The 11,391-nt window shown below is 43.1% G+C and overlaps 1 protein-coding gene across 1 annotated transcript; it reads right to left on the bottom strand.

Annotated features, from left to right (window-relative positions):
* Window positions 1-842: 842 nt before the first annotated feature.
* On the bottom strand, window positions 843-1,753 carry LOC147457925 (uncharacterized). The gene has a single exon (XM_086512700.1). The coding sequence runs from the start codon at window positions 1,629-1,631 to the stop codon at window positions 1,179-1,181; it is 453 nt and encodes a 150-aa protein (XP_086368826.1). The 5' UTR covers window positions 1,632-1,753; the 3' UTR covers window positions 843-1,178.
* Between the last annotated feature and the right edge of the window lie 9,638 nt (window positions 1,754-11,391).

Raw genomic sequence — 11,391 nt, 5'->3', positions numbered from 1 at the left:
ACTTCCAAAGTTGTGGATAAGTGATGCGAGGGACCGACCGGCAGCACATCATCGTGACAATCACATATTTTTTGCTTTTGCCACCCATACCTAACAGAAGACCCAACAAGCCCTACACTCACTCACTAGGCCTACACTACTCTCTCTCTCTTTTCTACAACCTACGATTCTACAGCGATTGTAGAGAGAGAGTCCTGAATCCTGATTCTACAGTGGCACTTGTGGATGAGAGAGAGTCCTGAATCGTGCCATGATGATGTACTTCCCAACATTCGGTGGCCCACTCTCTCTCTTAACCCCCCCCCCCCCCCCCCCCCCCAAACACACACACACACCACCTAGGTGTGTCGTGCACACGGCACCCACAGGCAGGCAGCTGAGAAACAGAAAATACTGGTAACGGCACACGCACATGTTTTCGTGCATACAGCATGAGCATGGGCGCAACCTGCTCTCTCTCTCTCTCTCTCACACATTCTGTCATGGAGCACGGGCGCAAGCGCAACCTGCTCTCTATCTCTCTCTCTCTCTCTCTAGAGACGCAATTTGTCATGCAAATGATACGGGTTCTCTCTCTCTCTCAATCCACGCAATTCGTCATGCAAACAATATGGGTTTCTCTCTCTCTCTCTCTCTCTCTCTCTCTCTCTCTCTCTCTCTCACACACACACACACACACACACACACACACACACATTCTGTCATGGAAAGGATTATGGGCGCATCTCTCTCTCTCTCTCTCTCTGATCTCTCTCTCTCTCAGTAAAGAAGGGCACCTGTGTATCTCAAGCGTAAGAAAAGAGAACACCCAGCACTATTTTGGACGTTTTACAACGACAATAAGAGATCAAATATATGGATTATGTTCTGTATTACACAATTCATGGCTATGGAGATGATATACAACATGGGCCGACCGACAACGGTTCGGTCGTCGATCCATGATGCAGGGACGCTTGTGGCTTGACTCTTATCTCTGACATTCTGCATCTACATGCTTGAACCATCTATTTGCAGGACACAAGGACTCTAATAGACATATAATTCTTTACTTCAACCTCTGCACTAATTAATGTGTAATGCACCACAATTAGCTATGTAAACACAAATTACAAAGAAAAAGACACAACAGCATGATCTACTCTGTAAATGGTGTGAGCCAGCAATTCGATGCCGATCTAACGCTCGGATTTGCCCCACAGGAAGACCCCCACCGCATACTGTCGCTTCTCGCGAAGAGTTCCAAGAACGGGCAAGCCATACTCCTCGAGGAGGCGGTCGAGCTTCCACTCTGGCATGCTGTCATAGTCGTCCTTGGTGTATTTGGGGTAATGTAGGGGCATTTGGAATGTAGTGGGCACATCAGGCTTCTTGAAGGAGGAGCTGTAGGCCAAGCGGGGGCTGCGGACCGCCATGCTACCACCCGGCGAGGAGGGGAGGGAGGAGGATGGTAACAATGAGGAGGCGAGTGCGGAGAGGGAGAGTTGCTTCTCGAGGCTGTGAAGCTGCTGGGAGCTCCACTCCTCTCTTGACTTTTGGTCTCTTTGCATTTCTTGCACTGATCTCTCCAAGCTCTTGACTCTCTCTATGAGGTCTTTCTGCTCAAAGCTCCCGCTAACCTCAGTTGCCATGGCACCAAGAGCCGAGAGAGGAGATGCACTAGGAAGAGGAGAAAGGCGGAACGAACACACACACACACACACACACACACAACAAACGAGAGCCCAAATACTTTGTGTTGGTCTATGCAGCTATAGAGCGAGAAAATTTAGAGAGAGAGAGAGAGAGAGAGAGAGAGAGAGAGAGAGAGAGAGGGGGTCCCACACATTGACACTAATAAGGGAGTTAGGAGGACGGTTGCAAAAATTTGTACAATGGACGACCCACTAGCCTTGTCCCCATCGACCTTGAGTCTTTTGCGCCTCTTTAACATTTGAAAACTCAAACTTGGTAGGTAAGATCACTCTCCCATAATTTGCAATGATCTCTTTAACAAAAGCAAGTAGACGTTTAATGACTAAGCAATACGTCTTGAGTTTTCTAGGGTTTGTGCGGAGGTGTGGCTTGTAGATCGGGAGTGGGGCGGCCTCGTCACTAATTGACACCTCCTTTTGGGAGGTGGGATCAACGGCTCATGATCGTTAATTGATCGTGATCGTTGGATTGCTAAGGGAATGCAAAAGATTCCCACAATTTTGGATCCAGGGCTTGAACTCGTTCCCTCTCTCCCCCTTGGAATCAACTCTAATCGTTAAGCTATCGCACACTCATTTAAATGTGTGTGTGTGTGTGTGTGTGTTAAGTTTATAAATCACGGTGTCGTGTATAAGTTTACACTTAGTTCGTGCACCTAGTTCACAATTTTGTTCACATCAAGTTCACACCAAATTGGGTGTGGTGTGCATACCCTCTCAAGTTCACACCAAGCTCACACTTAGTTCACATCGCCAGTTTTGGAGGTGGTTTCAGAGAAATCAAGACTTCTTTTCCAATAACTCTTCGCCAAAGATTCAAGATGGCATTGCATAGTTTTCTATTGCCACTCCATTTGAACCTAGCCATGGAGAGAGCAGGATCCCTACATTGCAATGAGGATCCCTACGTTGCATTGCAGTAGAGTGGCACATCACAGTGGTAGAGGTGGCAAAACCAAGCGGAGTTGACTATATACATACATACATATATATATATATATGTATGTATATATATATATATATATATGTATGTATGTATATATATATATATATATATGTATGTATGTATATATATATATATGTATGTATATATATATATATATATATGTATGTATGTATATATATATATATGTATGTATATGTATATATATATATGTATGTATGTATGTATATATATATATATATATATAGAGAGAGAGAGAGAGAGAGAGAGAGAGAGAGAGAGAGAGAGAATGAAATATTATATTTTTTTGGATATCTTTTTCTCAAGACATAACTGAGATAACCATTTTCCACAAAGAGAAATGGAGAGATAGAGGAATAGATAGAGAAATAGAAATAGGGAGATAAAGAGACAGAAGTTGGAAGGAAGAGAGAGAGAGAGAGAGAGAGAGAGAGAGAGAGAGAGAGATGGATATGTTATAGCTTTTTAAGTTATATTTTAAATGAACTTAGATTTTAGTTTTAGTTTAGGTCTTAAATGTCACAATAATTTTAGTTTAGGAAGGAGAAGGAGAGAGAGAGAGAGAGAGAGAGAGAGAGAGAGAGAGAGAGAGAGAGAGAGAGAGAGAGAATGGTTGATTGCTAAGGATGTGGTCATGGGGATCATAGTTATTAGTAAGATGTTGCTAATGCAACCATCCATGAGACACAATTATTTCAAAAAGAAACTGATAATTATGCAACGTGTGACTAGTTAATGTTATTGACAAGAGTGATGGGTGCAACTATGGGGGATGCCGCCTGAGAGGTGCCATAGCGAGCGCGAAGGGAGGTGTGCCGAGAGAGAGAGAGAGAGAGAGAGAGAGAGAGAGAGAGAGAGAGAGATTGCAATAAAAAGCACGCTATGATTGATAATATTTTTGTGTAAAAATAACCTTACATATATAGCCAAACTTGCCATGCACACTAAAAAGTGGACTCGCGTTGATCTACATGTGATATGAGAGTGTTCCCACATGCTAAGGCTAAGACACCACTAAACCCGGGCTTGCATACCAAACAACCCCCCCCCCCCCCCCCCCCCCCCCTCAAGCCCAAACCATTGACTATGGACTTGATACAGACCATGGCACAGTCCATTCACGTGAAACCATGAGTAGAAGGCCCCCCCTTGACAATAACATAGGTGTGTGTGTGTGTGCACTTCCCTCAAACAACCATCAGTGTGAGACATACCAAAACTTGTCCAAACAACAAAAGGGTGGTCTTACCACTTTTTATGTGGTAGTGTCTATAACCTCTGCAAAAGTTTTTAGCATGACAGTAACCGTCAACCGAGAGGCTAAAACAAGGCTTTGAAATTCATATTGACAACATACCAAATTTGAAATAAATCTATGACACTTAACAGGGAAAAAATACTTTTTGTACATTGTGTTGGTGATGGACCAAGTGCTTCAAGAAAATTTTCTTTGAAGGCAGTCTATAGTTGCATCTTGTAGACATAGCAGTATCTTCAATCGGTTGTACGACCGCAATGAGCTGCAACGTTTTGATAAACTTCTTATCGAGAAATGTATTGTACTTAGCGTGGGGCGCGGAAACAAGCATAGGCTTTTGCAGATAGAAAAATGTGGATCAATTTGGTGATATCAAAGTCAGGAGGTTGGAAAGATTTGCATTTGCCGAAGAAAGGCCGAAGAAACACTCTCTTTGTGTGACTGCCCACTTGCTTGAATAACGTCCAACCGCTGACAACGCTTGTGATATGCAAGAGAACCGTGGCCTTATGTGTGAACCCTAGCTTCAATAGAAGATTTTAATCAACACTTTGTTTTGTGTTTGTAAAGAAAAAAACACGTTCTAGAGGCAGCTCTGAAGTCGGCTCTCTGAAGCACCGCATGCAGATCAACCGCGGCTCTCAAGCCCTGTGCATTGGTTAGGCAGTTGTCTCATGCACCGTCCAAAGGGGCGTTTTGAGATGCACTTGTTGGCCGACACTGCAAAGCAGTATTTTGAAACGCTTTACCTGTGCATGATTATCACCGTCGGAAGTATACCGGCTTGGGGCTGCTGTAATGGCGGACTGCGTGTTGAAACGCCTGCACCTTGGGTTCTGCAGCGTTTCAAAGCTTGCTCTGTCTTGCCAGCGCCAAGCTCCTCCTTGCTTTGGCGGCCCACCTGGGCTCTAATACCAGATGATGGGTGAAGCTATGGGGGATGCCGCCTGAGAGGTGCCATGGCAAGCGAGAAGGGAGGTGTGCAGAGAACGAGAGAGAGAGAGAGAGAGAGAGAGAGAGAGAGAGAGAGAGAGAGAGAGAGAGAGAGAGAGAGAGAGAGAGAGAGAGAGACATTGTAATAAAAAGCACGCTATGATTGATAATATTTTTGTGTAAAAATAACTTTACATATATAGCCAAACTTTCCATGCACACTAAAAAGTCGACTCACGTTGATCTGCATGTAATATGAGAGTGTTCCCACAGGCTAAGTATGCGCGTATGTCGCACGTGTCAATGCAAGGAACTTGCGGATACACTGTGTGCGAGCCACAAATGGCTCCAAGCACGCAACTAGCCTAAACTAGTAAGCTCAAAGATGACGATGGTGTTTCACTCACCGCTTTACGCTTGCTGTCGTGGAGGATTCCTCGCCGTGAAAAAGAAGGAGCCGCTCTTGCGCCGCGCTCAACCGCTTTGCCGCCGCCGTGCCGTCGTTGCAATGCTCGATCGCACTCTCTCTCTCTCTCTCTCTCTCTCTCTCTCTCTCTCTCTCTCTCACGCATACACACACACACAAGGAGAAGAAGAAGAAGATGATGGAGATGGAGCAAGAGCACTCTTCAATTGCACAAATGAGAGAATGAGTGAATTTTAGGTTTAGTTGACTTTTATATGAGCTCGTCCCATTCACACTTGGACACCCATGCTTAGCCAACTAATCCCTTGAATGTTCCAGTTAGAGTGCGCCTCTCATGGGCGATCACTCTTACCCTTTTCCTATTGGACCGACAAGCCCGGTACTTGACTCTACCAAATAAATAATACGGCGTCCATCTTAGGTGATAATGTAGATTCCGTCCTCGGAAGCTATTGAGTTGAAGCTCGTTCATCGAGGTGGAAGAGCATTTGAGATGAATGTCCTTAGCCTTCTTCAGTCACTACAAAATCAAACAAGATTGTCACAGTAATTGCATTCTCATATACAATTAAAAAGCATATGCAGTTGTAGATATACAAATTGATTGGTAACAAAAATTTAAACCATTTGTCAGCAATAAACATTAAATTGTACTATAATCAAACGTATAAACAGTTGTAAAGGTAAAAAAGTAAAAAAGTCTATGGTCGCTAATTTAACGATCGAAAGGCACTAAAGATCGACTATTAATACCATGGGCAAACTTCTCAATTTTCTCTAGTCAATTAAGTTGTTTAATCACAAGAGCCAGGTATTTCATGTCCGAGGGCTGACTAGAGGCTATACCTAGAAGACCTCATAGTTAAGCTACGATAAAAGGAATTCTCATGAAATCATCGTCTGACTTATTTACTTTTCTTTGACCCCCCAAAGTCTTTTCACATTGTTTTAATTTTGATGTGTGTGCTTATTTTGTATGCCTTGGGTTTTTTGCTTTTCAAGGAAAAGCGCCCACACCGGGAACCTCTAGGGCTCTAGTACCATAGGCGATACATGTGAGTGAAGTACTAAATCAAGCTGAGATTTCTTTTCCAGCTTAAGATTTTACATTGTGGCACTTTGATTTTTTTTTTTGGGTACGTTTTCAGCATTTTAACTTTGTGACATTGGGGGGTCATATAACACTCTTACCCTCCCCAGGCTCATCACACTAGTAAACTCCCTTTATAATACTTAAGCTAAAGGTCAATAGGGACTAAGCCCACTAGACAACCCTAGTACATTTCACGCAATGCTGCCTAAATGGGATTAAGAACCTAAGTAACCATTGATTATTGGGAAGGAATTCCCCATGGTATTAAGAGAAGATCTTTAACACCTAGCTTGGTTAAACTATCTTAGTGGGACTGCTTGTTTTTTTAAAACCTAAACTAGTGATTATGACAAAAATTACATTGAATTTAATGTTTGATACTAAGAAAATGTGTTGAATATTATGCTACCAATTACAATTAAGACAAACATGGATGTAAAAGAGATAAGGGGCAATGCTAATGGACAAAAAACACTTGTTTGTGTTGATGGCCGTGCTTGATTTGAAAAGTGGATGAGAGAAAGATCCCATGAAGGTCAAAATCCTAACAACGGCAATACGTTCCTGTACACACGAGGAAACACAAAGAATACCTCTAGGAGACACATCAGTGGGAAGAAGGAACTTTGCTAATCACTAAACTCTAAAACAGAAACACTCCTATCGTACTAATCTTACCTACCCTCTATCACTCGAGTGATGAGGATCAAAGGTGTTTTATGACATAGGTTTCTGTTTCAGTGTACCAGATGTGAATGTGTAGGTCTGGGTCAATGTCTTTTATTGTGCATACTTGTTTGCTAATTGCTCTTGCTCTTTATTATTTTTTGTTTTTTGTGAGTATAAGGCTTTATATATATATATTCCCTAAGATTGGGAGATTGAGAGGTCAGGGATGGAGGTTGAGAGGGGAGTGAGTGAATGATGACTGTCAGCAAACACTCCCCCCTTCCTTGGGTAGATCATACCGTTTGAAATGGCTCGTCACCCTTTGAAACCAATTGTTCCAGTTGGTAATAGGTGAGGATTTTTGCCAATAGTTTTCTATTACCTTAGGTGCCTCGTCGAGTTGCAAGGGTGGTAAGGTACTCTCCCAGGATCGAACTTGAAGTGGTTCATCAGGTGATTCTTGAACACTGGGAGGTGTGAATTCCTTTGTAGCTTTATAGAGGTCCACTATTGTAGGTGGAGGCTGTGGAGAAGCTTTGACCACTATGGATGCATTACATGAGGAGATAGAAGCTTCATGGGACTCCCCCCTTCCTGAGCTAGGTGGAATAAATTGTTCTTTCTTTGGTACCCAAACTAGCTCTGGAGCGGGTGTGTAGCATTCTGTAATTTTTTTCTTTCCACAATCGTCAATTTATTTTGAAGCTACAAGACTGGGCGCACATGGGTCAAGTGATAGGTAAGAACACAATCTACGTTTTGGCACCCAGATTTGATCATTTCCTTGATAGTAGCCTTGGGCTTCCAATAGTTGTTTAGGAATCCAACACAACGTTTCTTTACATTTCTTGGGGCAAATGGGATGTCTCTTACAAGGCACCAAAAATGTGGGTTTCTATTTTTTAGCATCAACCATGGTCGCTAAAGAAGCTTTAGGGACCCACTTGTATGTTTTCTTCGTTATATTAGGATGAGTCTTGTCATAAGATATATATAGTGCTTCTAGAATATTTAAGGGTAAGAGTGGTGGCATTTCATTCCCTTTAGGTGTTACCCAAGTCGTCCCCCTAGACCCAATCCACATTGTCCGACTCAGTCATCCCAGGTAGTACATCCATATAAGGAGAATCTTCCCCAGCATGAGTGTCCACTTTACACGTGTAACAATACTGCAATGGGACCGAGTGAACTGTGGTGTCAGATCTATGATCAATTATAAACTTTTCCTAGAGGATGTGCTCGACCAGTTACAAGATCCACTCAAATGACAGAATCTAGGAAGTGCAAGCAGACATGGTTTTTAGACGAGTCATGCACTATTTCTGCTTCCCTCATGAAAGGACGTCCTAAGATCATCTCCGATGCCATAGTGTGCTTAGAGAAATCCATAACAATGAAGGTAACTCTTATTTTATGTCCAAAGACCTTGATCTTGAGATCTTCTAGCATCCCAATAGGTTTAACAATAGACCCATTGGCCATCTTCACTACTATTGTTGTGGTCGCAAGGTGAGGTCTTCCCATAGTGTCCCAACAATTTTTAGTCACAATGCTAACCCCAACGCCACCATCAAGGATTCCCTTCACGTTTAATCCCTTAGTAGTGATTGGTATGCTCGCATTGGATTCATCACCCTCAAAGGATTGTCCCAACTTGTTAACATGTATTTCTATAACAAGGTTCTCATCTAGGTTGGGTTGTGGATCTAAGTATTCCTCCTCTATTGGCATCTCCCTAGCTCCATCCATCTGTGCAAATTGTGGTAGCCCAAACTTCAGCTCTCCATTGAGGAAGGCTCGGAGAGCTGAGACTAGCTCAGGGTCTTTATATAGTTTGGACATGATGGTGGTTCTAACTTCTGAAGACATGAAATCCATCAATTTGGCAATGTTTAACGGCACCTTTTGGGCTTCCGTCCCTTGACGTGGGGAAGATGGGATCTCCATTTCTTCGATAGGATCAGGTAGTCTCTCTGTAAACATTCTTTCCATCAAGAAGTGAGTATGCCCACTTTCCCATGACTTTAAGTCACTTTCTTCTTCGATGACACTAGGTATGTCTAAGGGTCTATGGACTTGGTGAGGTTGTTGTTGCATAGGGAACACGGTGTCTGTAATCTGGATCTGCCTAGGTGCTGGTTCTAGATCCCTTTGGGTATCTTCTACCAAACTCCTTAATTGCTTGACTCACTCGATCTCCTATGTAGGGTTTTGATAAGTTCCTATCTTCTTCTTGGATCCTAGCCATTGTGGCTCATGAAGATCTTCCTTGTTGGTTCTATCTTAGTGGTCATTTTGGTCTCCATGGTTTCACCTAAATCAGAATCCTCTTCAACGTCATTCATATATACGGGGTTGTCACCAGTCCCTATGTTGGTCTGTGAATTGGGGTCTGACTTCGCTGCTTTTTGCGATCTCTTCCTTCATGTTTTCTTCTTTTTCTGAGATTGGGCAATTGATGTCGTGTCTCTTTCTTCAATAATATAATTTTGTTTTTGGAGCATCGATCGTGTGAGTACGTTTACTGGTACCACATGTGTACTTTGTGATGGCTCCTCGGTAACCTCAATAAAGTTTAATGGCACGATCTTCGATGCATTTGGATTATTTGGACATTGGGCAATCAAATGATCTATGCCACATCTATTACACATGAGTATCGGCATTGTAGACGTGCTCGCTTGATTGGTTTGCATTAGTGTGGCGTTCGTTTGGAGCCTAATAGGACACTCGGCTACACGATGTGGACCTCCACACTCATAGCATTGAAGAGGTGGTCTCTTAGCAATGTAATTAATATTTTGGCCTTTTGCAGCAAGAGCAGCTACTTGATAGACATGTTTGACTTGTCCCCAATAGTCCTCCATGTAGTATTGTGGACTTTCTTCACGTACATCCATCCCATAGGCAATATTAGGGTCTATATCTTCCTCACAGCCTTCCAAACAAGAAATAGATGACTCACAATCCACTTGATTCACAGAAGTGATTCTCGGATGTGGTGGTTGCGGTCCTAGCACTGGAGGTGGTAAGGGTGTTGTTTGAACAACATTTTGGGCCCTAGGGACCATGTGTTGTGCTATTTGCTCAGGAGGTGGGGCCGTCATCAATGCAGACACTCGAGGTGTGTCTGTCCATGCTAAGGTTGGTCTATTGGCCATCACACGCTTAAATACTATGCAATCCTTAGCTTGATGACCATACCTCCACAGGCATTGCAGTTTCAATTGAATTCTACTCTAAAATTAGGGCATTCACTGGTACTATGCGGTCCATAGAATACTGAGCACCATTGTTGCTCCCTTCTTGGATACATATGATTGTTTTGCGGAGCATGATTGTCTCTAAGACTCTCTTGAATAGCCTTGGTGAGATCTGCTAAAGTCATCTTAGATATCTTTGGCTCCTTAGCAATAGACTTTAGGGTCATTGACTGATGCCCGATCCTTGCAAGCTAATAGATTTAGGCTCAACAGACACTCTTTCTCCTTGAATCGTTAAATTGTCCTCCAATTGGATCGCATTGGTGGTGACTGCTTCCCAAGTGGTGATACCTCTAATGACTAGTCCATTGTAGATATCCTCATCTCATTATCCCCTAATGAATCTATCAAGCAATTGATTATTGTTGAAGCGCTCATTTGGATTACAACAAGAATTCAAATGCTTCAAGCGACTAATAAAGTCTCTCACCGACTCTCCTTCCTCTCGTTGGGCTTTCTGGAGCGGGGAGGCAACACCCCAAAGCACTCCCTCTCGTATGTATTATTTTAAGAAGAGTCTCCTAAGAGTAGGGTAAATCATTTTTTCTTCCACCCTTAGGGTTCTATACCAATCCCTAGCCTTTCCACTTAAGGTTAGGCTTAAAGCATTACTCTTATGCAGGTCATTATGTTCTCCTAGAGAATCGCATATTTGTTCAAAAACTTCGATATGCTTTCTCACATCCCCGTCTCCACGAAATTTTTGTGTGAGCTTGGCTATTTGTACTGCCTTACTTCTAGGCTTTCTATCAGGCGTGTTACGCATATTCTCAGCAATAGATCGACCGATAGCTTGAGCAAATGTTTCCAAGTCACCTAGTGAGCACGCACTGTGGGTGAAGGTGCTCCAGAGACTACATGTGGAGTAGGTATTGGCATTGGGCTTGGCGCATAGGAAGCCCTTGGGTTCCACATTCGGTACGGTGTTGTGCCATGTGGCAGCCCAAAGTTCATATGTGTGGCCCTAGGCATAGCAGACGTCGTATGTGACATGCTAATGCTAGCCGGTATGGTCCAATGGAAATAAGAGCTTGGGTGTTATGGTTGTGGAGCATAGGTAGTTGAAACAATGGAAGGGGTAGGAACTACA

The sequence above is a fragment of the Adiantum capillus-veneris genome, chromosome 5 (assembly GCF_014529385.1).
Source record: "Adiantum capillus-veneris isolate H3 chromosome 5, ASM1452938v2, whole genome shotgun sequence".
Lineage (NCBI taxonomy): Eukaryota > Viridiplantae > Streptophyta > Polypodiopsida > Polypodiales > Pteridaceae > Adiantum > Adiantum capillus-veneris.
This window is presented reverse-complemented; position numbering and strand designations above follow the sequence as displayed.